The 22,297-nt window shown below is 34.0% G+C and overlaps 1 protein-coding gene across 2 annotated transcripts in view; it reads left to right on the top strand.

The window, feature by feature from the left end:
- LOC150107381 (RNA-binding region-containing protein 3-like) overlaps positions 1-20,058 on the top strand; it is a 168,588-nt gene extending 148,530 nt beyond the window's left edge. Inside the window, exons 12-13 of one of the 2 annotated variants that reach the window (XM_090391245.1) lie at positions 498-597; positions 19,685-20,058. In XM_090391245.1, coding sequence (XP_090247371.1) covers positions 498-554 — 57 coding nt within the window. In that variant the 3' untranslated portion in view covers positions 555-597; positions 19,685-20,058. Of the gene's footprint in view, positions 1-497; positions 598-12,886; positions 13,096-19,684 lie in introns of those variants that run through there. The other variant, XM_090391244.1, reaches the window with a different exon arrangement.
- Positions 20,059-22,297: the final 2,239 nt, after the last annotated feature.

The raw sequence follows: 22,297 nt of genomic DNA, 5'->3' as shown, positions 1-22,297 counted from the left end.
GAGTAAGCTGTTTTTGTGTCATAAAAAGATAGTATAAAGAAAACTGAAGTCCATATTTATCAACTTCCTAATCAATAGGATTCACTGCTTCGGAATTTTAATTTTGGAAGCAGTCTTATTAAATACCCCTCACCATTGTTACTAATATTCACACACACACACACACACACACACACACACACACACACACACACACACACACACACACACACACACACACACACACACACACACACACACAAACTGAATTTTTCCTTCAGAATCTAGTGGTATTACAGATTGAAGTTGTTCTCTTCCTTCTTGACATGCACATTTTTCTTTTTTAATTTTGTGTTTATAACCATTAGAGTTGTAGTTTACACTGAATATTTCTAAGAAATGTGGAAAAAAAAAATAGTGATTCTTCCATTTTAAGTGATTATTTTAATCTCTGTTTGTTATCAGAATTTACTGTAATTTTTTATGATATTTTAACAAACACTTAACACAATAATTAGCAATTTGCAAGGTCAGCAAAACCAAAGCAGCAACCACTTGGAAATCAAAAAAAATAATACAGTAATAATAAAAAGAAGGTTATGATGACTATTGAAAATGGTAAGTTTGTTTAATGTTATCATTACATAACTACTTATAATGTGCAACTATCTGAATTTTCACTATTTAAAAATGTACAAGTTTATTAAAAATATCCAGGGCAGAATTTCTGTAGGGAAATTGAGTTTTCTCATTTATATTTCAGTTCTCCTGATTATCCAGTAATACTAGCATTCCTTCCATTGTTCATTACATTTCTGTTTGGGAATGGCTTTCAGCTGACAGATAACAGATTAATGTGCCTTATTCAGCTGTATATTTCTATCATATATTCAGGATATCTTGAAATCATTTTCCCTTGAGAGTTTTTTCTAGCTGTGAGAAAATTTTTTGGAAGAATAGAAAAATAAACTATTTTTCTATTCTTCCAAATGACATTGATCTTTGGAGTTCATCCTCACTTCTTTATAATATTGATTATTATACCATCATTTGCATAAAGAACTGAAATTAACCCCTCCCCTCCCAATTTTGATGTTAGGATTAATGTCACATCATATTGGATGGAGATAGTGTATCATCATAACATGAAACCATTTTACATGAAACCATCTTCCTTTATCTCCTTCATTTCTAACTACAGACTTATATCTTAAATGCATTTCTCCATATAATGTCCCTTTTACATCATATAATTGTAGCAATTTGAATAGCTTTTCTCTTGGCACCTTATCACATGTCTTTTCCAGATCTACAAAACTTAAATACAAATCCTTGTTGTATTCCTGTAATTTCTCACTGTTTGTCTCAAAGTGAAAATCTGTTACTGAGAACCCCTATTTTGTCTGTACTTTCTCTTCACAATTTTTCTTAGCCTCTTTGTACGTTTCCATAAATCTTACCTGTAAAGTAATACTCAGTAGAGAAATTCCTCTGTAATACCGAATATGAATTCAATTTTATTTTTCTTTTCATAAACAGTACTGTGAGAGTTCTGCTGCAGTCATTCAGAATTCAATCTCCTGACCCCAGAAACTTCTGAATTATGCAATGCAGCTACTCTAAAACTTCCATATGTGAGAATTTCCTTGGTTGCATATCATCTGCTCCAGCTACTTTTCCACATTCAAGGTTTTTGATGGTTCTTTCTTTCTCAGATGTTGATAAATAGAATAGTGGTAGAAATGTGACTGTTATCTCACCTTGTTTCATTTAACAGTCTTTCAAAATAATGACTCCCATTGTCTAGAACGGGTCGGCAAACTGCGGCTCTTTGGCTACGTACATGTGTGGCTCTGAAGTAAAATAAAAATTAAATTATCATAGTTTCATTTATAAAATTTTTAAAGAATTTTATTCACATAATGGTGATTTCATTTGTTTTATAGGCCTCGCAAAACTTCATGGTACTAAGATGCGCGATGTCAGGGAGGGGAAAGCGAGCATGGAGGGAATGGTTGAGCACATGGTAGGCAGGGTAGCCAAACAAAGTGACTAATTAGGATTAGGTTTTAGGGTGCCTCGACATCTGAGGTCATTTGCAGAGCAACAAAGTGACTAATAAGTGAGTGCATGGGTGCTCTCTACTGGGCAAGGCAATGTTGGCAATGGCAAAATGTGAAAGCAGAGTCCGTGTCGCTTTGCTGTTTCTGCAACTTAGTATTCTCTTTTGGCTGGGTGCATCCAGAAACTGCATTAAGGTGATAAAGGCAACCTGGCAATTATTATTATTATAAAGGCAATTATTTTAAATATATATATAATATTGGTTTTATTATATTTAGATATGTTGACGGTCGCGATTTACCACACCGTGTTTTATTTCATGTGCAACTGTTACAATAAAACGTGTTACTGGTGAGATTTATTTTTATTATATTTTCGAATTATTGTAATTTATTATTTTGAATAATCACTTAGTTCTTTTTATTTTCTTTGTATATAATGTATTTATATAATGTGTTAAATAAAATATATTGTTTGGGGTGCTTTTCAACATGGCTACAAAGAAAAAACTAAGAAAAACAAATTATGAGCATCGTGACTTTAAAACTGAATGGACTGAATCTTTTGTGTTTATCTCGAACTCAGATGGCCTTCCGACCTGTCTTATTTGCCAAGATAAACTGGCGCACAACAAAAAGTCAAATTTGGAGAGACACTTTTTTTATTATTATTATTACGGGTATCTCCATGGAGTCAGTAGACTCATCGTGGGAGACCCAAACTAGCAAAACAATATCTGTCATATCTCTTCTTGAATTCATTTACAGACGAAGAGCTCACAACTAAGTCAGGCAATGAATTCCACTCATTCACCACCCTCCAGGCAAAAAACCTTGTTCTGACACCTTTGTTAACCACACTCTTCTTTAATTTCCAGAGATGACCTCTTGTTCTTCCATCACTTTCACACAGCTGAAACATTTCCCCTGCATCAATCCTATAAAAACCTTTTAGTAATTTGAATGTTTCTATCATATCCCCTCTTCTTCGCCTATCAACCAATCTCTGCAATCCACAAGCTCTCAATCTATCAATGTAGGGAGCATTTTTTATATCACTCACCAACTTGGTCACTCTTCTCTGAACCCTCTCCACAGCCTCCTCATCTCCAAGGAATCCAGGTGACCAGACCTGAGCACAGTAATCCAAATGTGGAAGTATCAATGCTTTATAAAGGGGAATTATAACCTCTTTATCTCTGGATGTCAGTGTGTTCCTCAACAACCAAGTAATCCTATGTGCAATCTTGGACACCTTAGCAATGTGTCCTCTGAACTTCATCTCCCTATCTACCAATACCCCTAAGTCCCTAGCCTCATCAATCTCTTGGAGTACCTTTCCATCGATGTAGTACACAGCTGGTAATCTTTTAATCCCAAAATGCATGACTTTACACTTTTCCACATTGAACTGACATCCATTTTCTTTTGCCCATTTTACCAGCTTATTTAAATCCTCCTGCAAACTTTCAACATCAGCTTGATTTTTTATTGCACTACACAACTTTGCATCATCAGCAAACAACTGAATATCTCCCTTTAAGCCGTTTCCTATATCATTTATATACAAATTAAACAACACTTCATGACAAAACATGCCACATTTGCCAGCAAAAATCCTGTTGGTGACACTAGAAAGAGAGCAGTTGAAGAACTTCAGAAAAACGTTGAAAAATCAAGTTCTGTATTTAATTATTGGAAAGAGTCTGCCAATGATGTTAATATTGCAAGCTTCGTAGTAAGTCAGGAGATCGCTAAGAGAGGAAAACCATTCACAGATGGCGAATCTCTCTTAGACAGGCTTATACATTGGTTATGCATTACTAAATCATTTAAGGAATTGACAACGTAGATACGAATATAAATTAAATTACACTTTAATAAATATTTCCGATATTTCGGCAATGTCGCGTTGCCGAAATATCGGAAATATTTATTAAAGTGTAATTTAATTTATATTCATATCTACATTGTCAATTCCTTAAGTGATTTAGTTAAGTAATAAATAGTAACAGATGGTGAATACATAAAATGTTGTTTTGTTAATGCATCTAAAGAACTTTTTTTGGGATTTCAAAAACAAAGGAGAGATTTTAAATAAAATTAAAAACATACCGTTATCTGCCAAAACAGTAGCAGATAGGACAGTTACAATGTCCTCAAATGTGACCAACCAACAAGTCGAAGATGTTAAATTAGCTTCAGCTTTATTAGTTACGGTAGATGAGTTTTGTGACATCAAGGACACAGCCCAAGTTTCCCTTTTTGTGCAGTATGTATCATCTGAGGGTCTGAGAGAAAAACTTCTGGGATTATTGGCACTCAAGGGCCAAACGTGTGGAGAGGACATAGTAAATGCCATCCTTGAATGCATGGAAAAACATCATATTCCACTCAATAAAATTGTGTCAATTGCAACTGATGGTGCAAAAAGTATGACAGGAGCAAAAAAGGGTTTTGTTTCAATTTTAAAAGGAAAATTAATCATGAAGTGATTACTTTCCATTGTATACTCCACCAGGAAACCCTTCGTGCATAAACATTTACAGAAGAAATTGGTAAAATTATGGAATTGGTAATTAAGATTACCAACACTGTTATAGCAAGGGGACTTAACCATCGACAATTTATAGAGTTGCTGAGGGAAATGGAGAGTGAGTATTCAGATCTTCTCCAGTAAAACAGGGTTCGATGGCTTTCCAGAGGCGACATGTTAAGCGTTTTGCATCTTGCATAAATGAAATCAAACTATCCCTTGACAACAAGGATGTTCAATATCCAGAATTAACGGAAGATCAGTGGTTGCAAAAATTGTACTTTATGGTGGACGTTACATCACAACTGAATCAGCTCAATCGTAAATTACAAGACAAGGGAAATACTGCTTTTTCAATGCTAGAGGAAGTTATTTCTTTTGAAAAGAAATTGATTCTGTTCGCTGAAGATTTAGAGAGGGGAACTTAAGTTCATTTCCCAAACTTGTCTCAATATCTACCGAGAAAACAATGCCCTCATTAACAAAGATTATTTCAAGACAGCAGTTTTAAACATGAGAGAATCTTTTCTTCAACGATTTCAGGAATTCAGAAATAATAAAGTTACTCTAGCTTTTATTTACAAATCCTCTTAATGCCAATGTGAAGGAATTAAATTTTTCTCCGTTTGATATTGACACAGCTAATTTTGAAATACAATTGCTGGAATTGACAAGCAAAGACTTATGGAGCTCCAAATTTGTACATCTTGGTACTGAAATAGAAGAACTGGAAAAAGAAAAATGCAGTCTGATTTCACAGTGCAAGCAGACTGCTATAAAAGAACTACAGAAGGCAGACTCGATGATTTTCAATACTTGGAATAGTCTTATGGACTCATATCATGAGTTGAAAAAATTTGCACTTGGTGTTCTCAGTATCGTCGGGTCTACATATTTATGTGAGCAATCGTTTTCTAACATGAATTTCATTAAATGTAAATTGAGGAGCGAAATTACTGATGCCAACTTAGAATCATGCCTTAAATTAAAAACGACTTGTTACAAACCAGACATACAGAAACTTTGTAAGGAAATGCAAGCTCATTGCTCACACTGATTAAAACCAATGAGAGCAATTTTTTGTGTGATTTTTTCTTCATTTAATAAAGATATAATTAATATTATAACTTGTTATATATTACTATAAATTTACAATAATATTACTTAAAATTTTCCTTATTTGTAAAAATATATTTATGGCTCTTGAATAATTTTTTAATTGTTGTGAGGGACAGGTTTGGCCCTTCCATCTCAAAAGTTTGCCGACCCCTGGCCTAGAATATCTTTATCTTCAGTTTTTATGTCATTTTTATCATCTTAATTTCTTTCACAGCATGTTTTTTTAGGCTTTTTATTAAGCCTCCAGAACATTTTGCCACCTTCCTGATATTTCTCTTCAATCTTTTTTCTCAATGCAGGTTCTATCTTTTTCTAAAGCCCATTTTATAATTATAAATATGTTAAATTTATAAATTATTCTTCAAAACATTAGAAATGAAGAACTTTTGTTTTTTATTTATACATTTTTTCAAGAATAGGGATGATTTCATTCTTTATTTTTTCATATATTTTATAACATGCTTTTAATAAATTTATTCCTTTGTAGTTTTTATAGCTATTCTTAAATTCCTTTTTTTAAAAAATGGAAATGAGAAATCATATCTCCCAGTTAACTGATATTTTACTAATGTATATTTTGTTTATTAATGTAAGATACCAATATACAAAATGATGGTACAACATGACAAAATTTCATGCCAGCTGGGGCATCTCCCATTTAAACAAGGCCCCCGTTGTTTTCGCCAGGGAACCAGGGCGAACAGCGAAAAGTCAGCTACTGGAACAAACCCTAAAACACACCCCAACTCAACATCACCAGAGTCGAAGATCGGTACTATCAACATAAGAAGCCTGAATGGCAAAGAAATGGAGCTAGCTGAAGAATTAGATAAGTACCAGATCGACATAATAGGGTGACTGAAACTAAAAAGACAAAAATTGGTGAGATCTATCTGAACAATGAATACAAAATATTATATTCAGGATATGACAATCAAGGAAAAGAAGAAGTAGCCATAGTATTCAACACTAAATACGAAGCTAATCTTCTTGAATGGCAGGCAGTCTCTAGTAGAGTGATGTGGACTAATATCAGAATGGGGAATTGAACAATGAGATTTATTTGTGCCTATGGTTCCACAGAAGATTCTACTAAGGTAGAAGTGGGTGAATTTTTTGATGCTTTAGAAAAAGCAACTGACACAATGAAAAAGGAAAAGTTGGTCCTTGTTGGGGATCTAAATAGCAGAGTAGGAAATGATTGTGAGACATACAAAAATATTTTGGGAAAATTTGGAGAAAATAGCAAAGCTAATAATAATGGGAAATATCTGTTGGATTTCTGCTCAGGACATGAACTGGTTATTACTAACACAATGTTCCAACATAAAAATGTGCACAAATTCACATGGAGGGAAGAGGCAAGGAATAAGAAAAGTCTCATTGACTATGCTATTGTTGATAGTGATGTTTTCTCCCTGGTGCAGGACACCAGAATGTACAGAGGATTTGAAATTGGAAGGGATCACTATTTAGTCTTGAGCAGGATAAAATTGAATTTCATATTGAAAAGAATAACATGTAAGAAAGTTTTAAAGTGAATAAAAGTTGAGCAGCTCTCAGATGTAGACTAAAATACACAAAGATTATTAAAAAAAAAAAAATGAAAGAGTTTGAGAACAGGAAACAAACCTTGGAGACTCAGAGGCATGTGATGAAGTTGTCTGCAAGGATAGAAAAATCAGAACTCCATGGTGGACACAGGAAGTTAAAGAGGCAGTGAAGGAAAAGAAGAAAGCATATCAAAAATTCCTGTCAAATAAGTCAGCTTTTGCTCTTAGAGAATACAGAGACAAATGTAAGAAAGTGAAACATTGTGAAAACTAGCTAAACAAAAGTCATGGGAGGACTTTGGCAAGAACATAGAAAATAAATATCAAGAAGGTGATAAGATATTCTGGAGGTTGTTGATGAAGCTTAGAAATGGAGGAAAGAGTGCTGTAAAAGGAGTTAGAGATGATAAAGGTGACATGAAATCGGGAGAAAAAGATATCCTTGAAGTATGGAGTAATTACTTCAAAAAATTGCTAAATGAAACAAGCAGTGATCACAGCACAGTGGTAAAAAACACTGACCAGGCATACAGTCAGGAATACATATCCATACTTGAAGTAGAAAAAGCCATCAAAGGCTTGAAATGTGGAAAGGCAGCAGGAGTAGATGATATCGTCCAGAAATGCTGAAGTATGGTGGTATAAAAGTCTTACAGTGGCTACACTACATAGTAAAGCCTGGACAGAGGGAAGAATTCCCGATGATTGGAGTAGAGCTCTAATAGTACCTATATATAAAATGGGAAATAAACCTGAATGTGAGAATTACAGAGGTATTTCCCTACTGAGTGTTCCTGGCAGATCTATACTTGAGAAACGGTTGAGAAGAATTGTGGAAGAAAAGCTTGGTGAAGAACAAGCTGGATTCAGGCCAAATAGAGGCTGTCAGGATCAGACCTTCACTTTATGACAAATAGTTGAGAAAGCATGGGAATATAACAAAGATCTGTATTTAAGTTTTGTCAATCTGGAAAAGGCATATGACAAAGAGCCAAGAGAGAAGCTATTCAATATGCTACTGTTATATGGTGTCAATGGGGCATTATATCAAGCAATACTTAGTCTTTATTTGAGTTGTAAGTCAGCAGTTAGAATTGAAGGAAGTACAGGAAGATGGTTTAATGTTAAATCTGATGTGAGACAAAGATGTACATAATAATAATAATAATAATCTCTTCATTGTTAGTTTACTATCACTCCAATATCAATTGTTTCATTTATTTCTTTCTGTAAAAACTCTGCTTTTTTAGATTTTGGATTGTAGTTTATAATTTTTTTTTCAAATTAAAAATTTATGTTCCCAGCAATCAGCTACATGAAGTCTAATTCAAAAATTTTGAAATAAATTAAATCATATAGGATATTATTATAATCTTAGAAATCTAGAGGGCATTCACTGCAAAATATATAGAAAAATATGCTGAGCTATAAAAAAAGAGAGCAAGAATAATTGGTTGTGGAATTTTGATTTTGGTGATGCTTAATGCAAAGTGGAGTTAGCCTATGGAATCATGGAGAATAAATTTTTAGTGTCTGAGGTATATGTATAATGTATAACATGTATAATGCTATGCATTAAGGGAAGGGTTGCTACCTAGACTGGTTTCGACCTTTATTGAGGTTGAGACCTCAATAAAGATCGAAGTCAATACCACCTTTGTCACAAGTTTCCCCAGTCCTGAAATTACTTCAGGCAAAAAAACTTTGTTTGCTTAGGCATGTTTATGATAATTCCATACATAAAAGATTGTGTATTAAAGAAAACCCCTATAGTACATTAGGGAAAAGTTGAGGAGAAAAAAGTAAATTGTTAAAATATAGATTTGAAGACCTGTAGCTTGTACTTGAAGGAAATACATAAGAGGAAAGACTATTCCAAAAGATAGCAGTAGAAGGAAGACAGGAAGGAAGAAATTAATGAGGAAGACAAATTTATTCTTTGAGTTTTTAGTTGAACTTTGAAAGAGTGCATATCTTTTAAATGATATAGAGGAGAGTGGGAGTTTTATTGATTCCAATTCTGATGAACAGCAACGATGCAAATATTTGTAGAAAATGCAAGAAACAGAAACTGAATGTCTCTGAGAGCGAGAGAGAAAAGAGTGAATTAGTGAAAGATCATTTGTAAGTACAGTATTTACTTACTGTACTTACAATAGTAAGTAAAGTAAGTAAATTACTGTACTTAATGGTTGGACAGATTTGCAATTTGCATAGAGTAAATAACTGTTGAGAGATAAAGTAATATCTTGAGCAGAAGAGAAAACCTTTGGATGCTGATAAGGCTATAATTTATGCCAAGAAAGTTGGATGTTAGACTTATTCCAAGAAGTGTGATCTCATCAAGAATTATATATTTGGTTTAATCCTTTATCAAAGTGTAAGCAAACAAAGTTTACACCTGAAGTAATTTCTAGACTGGGACAACTCGTGGCAAAGGTGAAATGACTTCACATCTCCTTGCAGACATTTATAATGCATTAAGGGAAGGATCACTATCCAGACAGGTTTCGACCTTTATTGAGGTCTCATCAGTGGGAGCTAGACCTAGAGGTGGTGATACCAAGGTGGAAGTAATGCTAAAGTCATATTTCCATATACGAGTTGCCAAAAGGTGTCACACCTTATTATTAAAATTCTCTGGATTAGAGATAGTTGATGGAAGTTGTTTTCCACTTGGTTATGCTATGAATTATATATTTGGTTTAATCTTTATCCAAGTGTAATCAAACAAAGTTTATGCCTGAAGTAATTTCAGGACTCGGACAACTTGTGGAAGAGATGGTATGACTTCACATCACTTGCCTTAGTATCCCATAATGCAAAGCATATGTCCTAGCAGACATGTATAATGCTATGCATTAAGGGAAGGGTCACTATCCAGACAGGTTTCGATCTTTATTGAGGTCTCATCAGTGGGAACCAGACCCAGAGGTGGTGATACCAAGGTGGAAGTAATGCTAAAGTCATATTTCCATATACGAGTTGCCAAAAGGTGTCACACCTTATTATTAAAATGCTGTGGATTAGAGATAGTTGATGGAAGTTGTTTTCCACTTGTTTATGCTACTAATTATATATTTGGTTTAATCCTTTATCCAAGTGTAAGCAAACAAAGTTTGTGCCTGAAGTAATTTCAGGACTGGGACAACTCGTGGCAAAGGTGGTATGACCTCACATCACTTGCCTTAGTATCCCATAATGCAAAGCACATCTCCTTACAGACATGTATAATGCTATGCATTAAGGGAAGGGTTGCTACCTAGACCAGTTTCGACCTTTATTGGGGGTCTCAACCTCAATAAAGGTCGAAGTCAATACCACCTTTACCACAAGTTACCCCAGTCCTGAAATTACTTCAGGCAAAAAAACTTTGTTTGCTTACACTTGGATAAAGGATTAAACCAAATATATAATTCGTAGCATAACCAAGAGATTATCAAGATTATTGTATCTCTAGTGTAGAATGATTTAGCAATCAGAATTTTGGATTGTAGAAGCTGATATTCTGAAAGTTTGATTTTCGTAGTATAAAAATGTCAAGTAAGAAAATGGAGTGTAGTGTATTTTCATCAGCAAGACAAGACTGCAGATGAAATTTGCAGGTCATCTGAAGATGATTGTGTTAGTTGCAAAGTTTTAAGAAAAGATTCACCTACCTCATGTAATGTGCTTTCAGAAAAAAAAAAATGCAGAAGTCAGAAAATAAACCACATAGTGGAATTTTACTTAATAGGACTTTTTTTGCCACACCAGATCTTTATTTATGGAGGAATATTGGACAAACACACTCTTAATTCATGTTCTACTGACTGAAGTTTATACATCTGTACACATCTTTGTTTGACAGCGATGAATGTTTAGTTTATATTTTTAACTTACTTAGTACCATGGACTCATTTGAAAGTGTCTCGCCACATACAAGACATAACAGCAATGGGTATGAAGAATCACAATATCTATGAGAATCCAAATTGCAAATAATTGTCACTATACTGTCTTAAGCTTTCTTTGCATCGGGTTCCTTTATGCTTGTATCTCAGGATGAAAACTTTTCTTTGGTAACCACATACTTATCCATTGTGAAAAATCAGAAAGTAATAAAATTAATAAAAATTCATCTCAGACTACTGAAGTTGGAATAGCTAAACTTAACATTGCAGCTATACTAGTAACTACTTGCTTAACTAGGCCAACATTCCATTTCATGTACACACACCACTTATATTAATCATGTATGAATCATGTATGTATTGAATCATGAATATATTAATCATGTATTATACAACGAAAGCTGCAATATTTTGGACACAACTGCAGAAAGAGTGAGGACCAGAAGATAAAGACATTCATGTTTGGTATTATGGATGGTGTAAACAGAAGAGGTAGACCATACAGATAATGGGTAGACGACATAAAGGACTGGTGTGTGGAATGGGTTTACAGAAATTGCGACGCTGTGCACTGGACAAAAAAAAAAGTGGAAGAAGATAGTGAAGGAGGCATCTGACACCAACGGGCAGTGAGTACATGGTTCGTGATGATGTATGAATCTAGATCAAGCTCTCATGCCACACAACCATAACCAATCATGTTAACCCAAACAGACTGCAGTATCTTTCGTATTACTGATGGATAATTGATATCATTTTAGTTTAGCATTTGTTACATAAATTGTTATGTAACATTGTATCATTATGTAATCATTGATGTTACATAAATATTAGGCTGGCAAAAGTTTTTATACAAATATAATTCCAGATTATGCAATCTTTAGCATACCTCCACAATACCAATATAATAATAATTAATATATTAATTAATAATTAATATTTACAACCTTTTTTGTGGGTAGGATTCCCATAACAGAACTGTTGTCTTTTAAAATATTGTATACCTTAATATATCTTGTAAGATATCATTAAAATGTATACAGTAGTCTCCCCTTATCTGTGGGTTCGCTTTCCATGGTCCAAAAATATTAAATGGAAAATTCTAGAAATAAACAATTCATAAGTTTTAAATTGTACTCTGTTCTGAGTAGCATGATGCAATTGCGTGCCATCCCGTTTGGTCCCTCCCGGGACGTGAATTATTCATTTGTCCAGCATATCCATGCTGTACGGTGTGTGCTACCCGTTAGTCTCTTAGTAGCCATCTCAGTTATCAGATTAAGTGTCGTGGTATCACGGTGCTTGGGTTCAAGTAATCCTCATTTTACTTGATAATAGCCCCAAGAGTAGTGATGTCGGCAATTTTGATATGCCAGAGAGAAGCTGTAAATGCTTCCTTTAAGTGAAAGTTCTAGACTTCATAAGGAAAGAAAAAAAATTGTGTTCTGAGATTCCATCCACATTCACATAACGTTTATTACAGTATATTGTTATAATTGTTCTATTTTCTTATTAGTTGTTGTTGTTAATCTCTTACTGTGCCTAACTCGTAAATTAACCTTTATCATAGGTATGTTTGCATAGGATAAAACATGGTATGTGTAGGGTTCGGTACTGTCCACGGTTTCAGATGCCCACGGTTTCTGGGGGTCTTGGAATGTATTCCCCATGGATAAAGGGGACTACTGTACTTTTTTTAAAAAAACTTGGTGATTGTTATTAATCTTGATTTTTCTTTTTCAGAACATGATTTATTCTAAGTTGCTTTTGAATTCTCATTTATTCATGACATCGTGAATTCGTCTTTCCAAACTTCAGAGTTTCTGAAATTAATTAATCATTGTACATTATGTAAATAGGAAAATAAATGTATTTAATTTATAATATAATTATGTATCAAGATTTACAGAACCACTTATTTTTCAGGATTAAAAACAAATTCATTACAGCAACTTGTCTATGCCTCTGATTAAAAAAAAAAAAAGATTTGCAATATGATATGCAAATGTAACCATCCAAATTGCAATCAGACTTAGTTATATGTTTAGTTTAGTTATAATACAAAGGTGGTCTGAAAAGTTCTCGGCCTCAACCATAGATGGCAACACTGTCGGCAAGATTTTTTGTTCTGAGTTGGTACATCTGTCATAAGCATTTATGTGAAATTGCAAGTCATTTTATCAAGTAGTTTTTTCATACAGCTGTCTGAAGCAAAAGTGTTGTCTGTATCCCTTGAAAAGAATAAAATTGAGTATTGTGCAGTTATAAAATTCTTTGTAAAAGAAGGTTTAGCGGCAAAAGAAATTCATTCGAAGTTCATAAAAGTTTATGGGCACTCTTCTCCTTCATTTTTGACAATTAAGAAATGTGCTGCCGAGTTTAAACGTGGCCTTGAAGATGATCCACTTGAAGGACATCCAAAAAGTGTAACAACACCAGAAATCATTGATCAAGTGCACGATATGGTATTAGCTGACCGGCGAGTCAAAGTGCATGAAATTGCTGAGACTGTAGGCATTTCAAAAGAATGTGTAGGATATATTTTGCATGAAGAATTGCATATTGAAAAGTTTTGCACAAGATGGGTGCCGTGCTTGCTCACAGCAGATCAAAAACGCACTTGTATGAAAATCTCTAAAAAGTGTTTGGAGCATTTTAACAAGAATAAAACTGATTTTATGTGTCGATTTATTACTATGGATGAGACTTGGATTCACCATTACACACCAGAATCCAAACATCAGTCAAAACAGTAGACACAAGCCAGTTGTTCAGTGCCAAAGTCAGTTCCATCAGCAGGAAAGGTCATGGCTTTGGCTTTTTGGGATGCTAAAGGCATTTTGTTTATTAATTATCTTGAAAAGAGTAAAACAATAACTGGGGAATATTATTCTGATCTTTTAATCAGACTAGATGAAAAAAATCGTTAGAAAAGACCTGGTTTGCAGAAGAAAAAAATCATCTTTCATCAAGACAATGCACCTACCTACAAAAGTGTTTTGGCAATGGGAAAATTAAGGGATCTGCACTATGAATTGTTGGAACATCCACCCTATTCCCCAGATTTGGCTCCCTCTGACTTCTATTTCTCCCCAAAACTAAAACTCTCCTCGCTAGTCAGCATTTTTCTTCGAATCAAGAGGTGATTGCAGCTGTAGAGGGGTATTTTGCAGATCTTACTGAGAACTGCTACAGGGATGGGATAATGGCACTGGAGCATCTCTGGAGTAAATGTATTAGTCTTACTGGAGATTATGTTGAAAAATAAAAATAATTTTGAAATTATTAATTTGTTTTTTCATTGTTAGGCCAAGAACTTTTCAGACCACCCTCGTATGCATCAGTCTGTTTTTGTGGTTAGTTCATGGCTGTTTTTTTTTAATGATAATTGCATCTGTTCACTTATAATTTTTCTTTTCTTTAAATTATTTTTCAGTTTTTATTTATTTATTATTTTATCAATGGAATATCCTTAAATTCATTGTTTTTAATTAAATTGTGTGATCAACATATAGTGCCTGCGCCATTCATTAGTGCTATAGCTGAAAGGCAGTCTCCATGTATTAGTTATAAGTACTATTACCTTTCAGTTGAAAGGCTCGAGCCTTTGAGTCTACTCTTAGATGCGAGGAATCTTTATAATGACTTTAACTACAGTTATGCCTCAAGTGAAAGAAAGAATGAGTGTGGAAGAATAACTTGAATGAATGCATATAGTACTCTAGCATCAGAAGCTAATGAGATGTTCATTTAATGAATGCTCACTTTGCTAAAATATATATCAATCAGGTGTATGAAGAGTCAGTGTATGAGAATGAGATTGAAGAGCTATTGCATAACCTGGATAAGAATTTGTCAATAAGGACAGATGGAATATCAGCATATTCCATTTTGCAAGTGGAATATTCAACAAAATTAGCTAGACCTTTCACATGTTTGTATGATTTGAGTCTTAGGCTCAAGAATGGTGTCACAGGGATGGAAGAAATGCATGATAGTTCCATTGTACAGTGGTGGTGGTGGTGCAAAAACTGATGTATCTAACTACTGACCTGTCAGTATCTCTGGTGTGGTAGAGAAAATTTTAGAGAAATTGGTAAGAACTTGCATACAGAAATGGGTAGGCAAACAAGTATACTCTTCAATGAGCAGCATGGGTTTAATAAAGGAAGGTCATGTTTTAGCAATTTGCTTATATTTTATAACAATGTTATGGTTGAGTTGGATAAATGGAATGGATACACTATGATAATGTTGATTTTACTAAAGCATTTGATAGGATATCACACAAAAGGCTGTTGCATAAACTCAGAGAATATGAGATTGGAATATCAACTCTTGACTTTGATCAATGGATGGTTGATAGACAGATATCAAAAAGTGGTATATGGTGGGTATGAATCTACAAGATTTAAGCTGACCAGTATTATATCTCACAGAGCAGCATGAGTTGTTGTTCAATCTATATATTAATGATATTAGGAAGGGTCACACAGGAGATGTGCAGTTGTTTGCCGATGATGTGAAGATAAACAGGGTAATCAGGGATACTACTGATATCCAGCACTTACAAAACAGTATAAATAGGCTGGAAATTTTGGCATACAAAAAGTGTCTGTCAGTTTAACATTAGTAAGTGTAAAGTTATGTACTTTGGCGTGATGAGATTTCCAGTGGCATATTATATTAGTGGAGTTATGCTACAAGAAACTGATGAGTCTGAGGATCTTGGCATAATGATGAATAATAATTTGAAGTTCAGAGGTCACATAGCAAAAGTTGCAAATATGGCTCAGAAGATAATTGTGATGTTGAAGCAAACCTTTGACGTGTAAGGATAAGCAAGTCATTTTGCCACTTTATAAAACCTTGATAAGATTGCACCTGGACTATTGTGTGCAGATTTGGTCTCCTAGGTTCCAAGGAGATAAAGAAGGCTGTTGAAAAGGTGCAAAGAAGAGGTACAAAGATTATATTCAGATTATGAGATTTAGATTATGGAGGACAGATTGCAAAGATGTGGATTACAGACTCTGATTAACAGGAGAAAGAGGGGTGATATGGTAGGGGTCTATAAACTTTTGAATTGGTGTTATAGGATATCGTCTGAAATTTTTTGTTAAGGAGAGAGAATATGGGGGTGCATCCATGGAAATTTAGTTTCTTCACTGTCAAGAAAGGGCTAAGAGCTAGGTTTTTCTCTCACAGAGCAGTGAGTGAAATAGTTTGCCTTTAGGGATGGTGAGTGCATCTAGTGTGAATGAATTTAATGGAAGGTATGACAGCTGGTTTAGGTGATTTATAGCCTCAGTGGTGTAGCTAGAGCTTTTGCCACCTGGGGTGGTCCCTGAGTTTGCTGCCCCTCTCAGTACACACCAAAAATATTATTAAAGTCAAAACGACGTATAGGGAAATAAATTAAAACACTATTTTTATTTCTGAAGTAAAACTTTAATTTCAACATTCTAAAATGTTATTTTTCTTGCTTTTCTGTTAGCAAAATCGTCGATGACATTGGCGAAATCCATTTCATAGTAATGTAGGTAATTCTTAATCAATTTTATTTAGAAAAACTCATCTCACAACTACCAACACTTAAAAACCACAGTGATATCTTTAATTTGTAAAAGGACAGATATTTCATACTAAAATTAATAGTACATCTTCAGTATCTGTAGTAACACTTACAGCAACTATGAGGAAAATTCGCAGTAGTATTACAATATTTGGAAATGAGTTTTCGAGACTATATTTTAGAATTAACTGCAAAAGTTCAAAGTGCCGTCTGGGGCGGACCCCCCCCCTCTAGTTATGCCTCTGTATAGCCTCCCTCAATTGAGTCCTTTGTCTCCCTGGAGGTCTCACATAATAATATAGAGATAATAGAGGTTTTTCATCCTGCAAAACAAGTAGACTGACATGGAAAACATGCGTATATCGTATTCAAAGCCTTAAGCGTATTGTGCTATATTTATTTTTGTTCATCTTATTTAGCTGATCTCATCTTCGTAATGTATTAGGCTTAATGTTTTGTGTGCTAAATAACTTGGCTTCATATTAATCTAATTGAAATTATTTTAGGACAGTCAATCATGTCTACTATGCCTTTGTCCTCAAGCTAGGTTTGGTCTAATAGGTGTAGCAGTGTTTTCTTTCCCAGAAACTTGGTTTCTCATTGTGCAAAACAGGCAAACTGAGTGGAAGAACACACATTAACAAACATATAACACTAGTCTTCAAGCCTTAGTTGTTTTGGCCATAATTCAGAACAACCAAGAAAACTCATTTGGTTTGTCTGTGTTTCTAGATAATAGCTAAGTTTCTGGGAGGGAAGAAAATCCTGATGTGTCTGTTTTAAGACTGGCTAAAACTGACCTTTGAAAAGTTTTTCAGAGGTTTTCATATCATACACTGGATTCAGACTCCAGTCTTCCCACTTACTCTTGCTGTCAACTGTGTCATGGAAGCGTTATTATGTCATTTGTTTTTTAAAATATTTTCAAAATCTTAATATGCACCAAGCTGTTCTATGGCACAGAACTATTCTAAAGAAAATTCAGTACCAAATTTCTGTGATTTCTACAAGTTTACTATAGTGAGAGGCAGCTGTAATTCTTCAATCTGTATGAGTTTGTTATAGCAAGAGTCAACCAGAAATGTTTTGTTTAAACAAAAATGAATGCTTTCTTTGAGCTTGAAATTTTATTTGCCTCTCAATCCTGTTATTTGCCCTGTCATAATCACTTCTGTGGTCCACAGAAGTGTTGTGGAGCTACAAGACAGAACATCCATCAATTTTGGAAAGAAATCGAAGTCAAATGGAACCATGTCTGGAATGTATGAGACAATTAAACCAAGATGGTGATCTCAGCAGTCATTCATTTGCTCGAGGTGAGCGCGCGCGCACACACACACTTACACTCTCTCTCGTTGTTGTATTTAAAGAAAATTGATTATCAAGATGAATTCTTTGAAATCACATCTTCACTCAGTTTTTGCACTGTCCCCGTGTGCTCAGATTCATCAGTTTTAGAAAGAAATCGAAGTCAAATGGAACCATGTCTGGAATGTATGAGACAATTAAACCAAGATGGTGACTCTCAGCAGTCATTCATTTGCTTGAGGTGAGACCACACACACACACTGTTGTATTTAAAGAAAATCGATTGTCACGATGAATTCTTTGAAATCACATCTTCACTCAGCTTTTGCACTGTCCCCTTGTGTTCAGAGTTAATGAGATACCTGTAGACAATAATTTAAATGTAGTATAACATTCACATTCCAAAAAGCAGCAAGCAGCCCAAGTCAAACATTGTCTTTACATCTTCATTCACTTATGAATGTCATATGGTGTGACATTATCTCTATAGTAAGTGCATGTGGTTTCATGTACATTGACATTGTCTTCTTGCAATGCACCATTTTAGCTTAAATTCAAAGACTTTGTGACAGTAATATCAACTATCAGACCAAAATACAGGAAGGCCTGAATTAAATGCAAGTTAGTTCATACCACTGTGAGTTTCTTTTATTTTTAAATATTACTTTTTAGCGTGTTTTTGTTAACATTATAATATATGTAGTCTAGCCATAAATACTGTTACATCTTGAATAGTGCACAAACCTGTAATCGATCAGTAAATCATTTACAGCTTTCAGCATATACAAACCATGTGTATATCATGCATATAGCACTATGAGTTTCTTTTTTTTTTTAAGTATTACTTTTTGTAGCGTGTTTTTGTTAACATTATAATATATGTAGTCTAGCCATAAATACTGTTACATCTTGAACAGTGCATAAACTGTGCATATTTTGTTTATAAACTGTTGTGTGTTTTTAATATAGCAGGGGGAATGACCTACCAACTCATCGAATGTTGATGCTAGTTTCTTGGCTAGATGTTCTGCTTGTGAATCTTGGGTAAACCATAAATTCTTGTGGAACGAGTATAGTGCGGAAGTAATTTTTTAACTGTATTTTCGGGCTAAGAAGTGACTTATTTAAGTAATCTTTTTTTTTTTATTTTTATCCGATTAGTTGGGTTATAGTTAACAAGTTGATAGGTGCTGTTATCTGAAAGTAATTGATTCATTTTTTCCAAGCATATTGTTTGGTTTAAAATAACAGTGGCACTGCCTTTATCAGCTCTAGTGAATATGATGCCCTGATTTGATTTTAATGATTTCATAGTTGCCAATTGAGATTTCGTTAGGTTGCTAGTTATTGTTTTCATATTATTTAAAATTTTCGTGGTTTCCAATCGTATTTTATCAGCTATTATGGTTGGGAGAAATCTTAAGCTTCTTTCAATATGGTATATAAAATATAATTTGTTAATAGTCCTGGGGTGCCACAGCAAAGTTTAAACCTTTACTAAGTAGTACTACTTTTGTTTTAATAAAACTATCTGCATGAATTTGTTGCGATGATAATATAAGTAGACAGTGGCGAATTCTCTATGCTCATTAATTGAGAAAGAAGTAATATTTATTTGTTAATAAATAAGCATTCCATTTAGGCTTTTATTTTTGTAGACAGAAGACATCTTAAGCTTGTGCAGCAATAATTGAGCTTTGCGTTGTGTATTGAAGGCTGATGCTTGCTCGTCTAGTCAAAGACACCTTGGCTTGCTCGGTTGTTGGAGCTTCCAGTTCCTAGCTACAGCACTGTGATTTCATGTGCACGCATAGCCATTTATACTCCCTTCACTTTGTCTTAAACATATGGCCATACACAGTCAAAGTAGCTTCAGCCAGCCTTTTCAAGTGTGCATGTTGCTTAGGAAAATTAAGTTACAACCAACTTTTTATGACGATGTTATTGACCAGTTCATAAAGAAGAACAGTAGGGTAGAACTTGTATTCAAGTAGCTAAACTGAAAAAGATAGAATATCATTTGTAAAATAAATGTTGTATTTGTATGATTAAATGTACATAAATTTCTAAATATATAGTTTTAAATGGTCAGTAATTCATTGTTCCACTAATCAGACTTCAATCACACCTCTCACTCCCTGAATGATAACAATAGCAGGCGTGAATTTCAAGACCAGCGATGTATTTTTTTTCCCTACAGGTCAGGCCATTGGATAACCATTGATCAAATCATTCTCTCTTTAGCATACTGTTTGAAATATGATATAGCTTGTCTGTCTGTCTGTCTGTCTGTGTGTGTGTGTGTGTGTGTGTGTGTGTGTGTGTGTGTGTGTGTGTGTGTGTGTGCGTGTGTGTGTGTGTGTGTGCGTGCTCCAGATGATGACCTTAATATGAAGGTCGAAACATCAGGAAATTAAAATAATTATTTCTAGCATGGTTGTAGTCTCCATAATTTGTCTGAAATGAATGCTGATCACCGTGCAACACTAAAGGAAAGGATACAGCCTCCTTCGTTGAGTCCTTGACTCCTTGGAGGTCTCAGATAATAAAAATAATAAATGCTAATTAAATAAGCTTAAAGTAATTTGCAGTTGTCTATAACCTAACCATCCAAATTTTAGGAATGAAATGAATAGTAGTTTAAAGAAGTGTGTGTATGTGAGAGAGAGAGAAAGAAATCAGATCCTGGAATTCTGGTTGAAGGAAGGACAGTTCATTTTTTAATTTTAGGAGGCTGAACTGGTTATAACTTGTTAAAGTAAGACTGGAAGTATAAAATGAAATGACTGCAGCAGTGGTGGCTGATTAAAATTTTAAGTGGGGGGTGCTGCATATACAAAATAAAATTTTAAAAAATCTTTTTTTCCTAACCAGTAACCAGTTTATTAATAAATAAATTTACATATTAAAAAATTGCTTTATTAAAAATATTTCATCCTCACCACGAACAAACACCAATAATAAAAGTTTCGTATCTCACAGAAATAACGTGCGTGCATACAATTTATCTGTAAGCAACACTTCCCAAGTGAGCAGTGTCGGAATCACTTGTAACGTGCAATGACAAGCGTAAACGAATATCGGCTAGTCTAGCTGCAATTGGCGCAATAATTCTCACACTGCATTAGATTGCAGTGCATTTGTTTCGTGTAACGATAATTGAAAAAATATAATTATTTTCATATTTTCAACAGTGACGCTCATCATAATTCAGCCTTGTATCTATTATAAATAATTATATGTTATTTTAACAAAATAAAATAAGATTTACAAAAAATAGTTCACCCTCACCACAAACATGTGCCAATAATAAAAGTTTCGTATCTCGCAGAAATAATGCACACAAGCATACAATACACTGCCCAAACGAGCAGTGTTGGAATCACTTGTAACATGGAATGAGAAGCGCAATCGAATATTGGCGAGTCTAGCTGCAATTGGCTGAATGTGATAATTCCGACATTGCGTTAGATCGTAGTGCATTTGTTTTGTAATCTAAAGCGTTAATTGAACAATTCTAATTATTAACTATTCAATCAATGTCAAAACATAAGCTGTAACCTTTAACATGTTGTATTGCATTTATATAACGTTGTAAGCATTGTTATTATTTATAAATGCAAACAAAATTTCATTTTTTCCTTGGGGGGGGGTGCTGCAGTGTCGCAGTGCTTATGTACAAGCCGCCACTGGGCTGCAGATGAGATATTGTGATATTAATGAATATACAGTATGGAAGATAAAAGTGAACACTGAATTAAAACAAAATAAAAAATATATAGATTGTAAAGAATCTAAGATAGCAATACGATAAATATATGCATAGAATATATGTTTACTAACCTAATCTAACCTAACCCATCCTTACTCATCCTCCTTAAATAGCATAATACTGTATGTTGTGATTCTCTAAGAAATGGTTTTTATCCTGCAAACCAATCAAAATAATATACACAATTAACAGGTGTACTGTCCTCATTCATAGTTAATATTAGTTGCTTTGCTTTAATTCAAACCATTCTCTAACAAAGTCTAAAAATAATAAATTTTTGTAAATAGATTATAAATTATTATAAATAGATTATATGATGGTTACAATCAGTGCACACATTGCAGAATCCCATAAATATTTCATCAATCTTTTAAGGTCATTAATAACAATAATTTTTAAATTTGTGATAATACTGATTCTACTTAAATATTTTAGCATTTCCTTTGGTTGAAGTGACCCAGATTCAAATCCTATCTAGAATGTAAGAAACCTTTGAATA

Source organism: Typopeltis vanoorti, chromosome 4 (assembly GCF_054136105.1).
Source record: "Typopeltis vanoorti isolate ZY-2024b chromosome 4, IOZ_Tvanoo_1.0, whole genome shotgun sequence".
NCBI lineage: Eukaryota > Metazoa > Arthropoda > Arachnida > Uropygi > Thelyphonidae > Typopeltis > Typopeltis vanoorti.
This window is presented reverse-complemented; position numbering and strand designations above follow the sequence as displayed.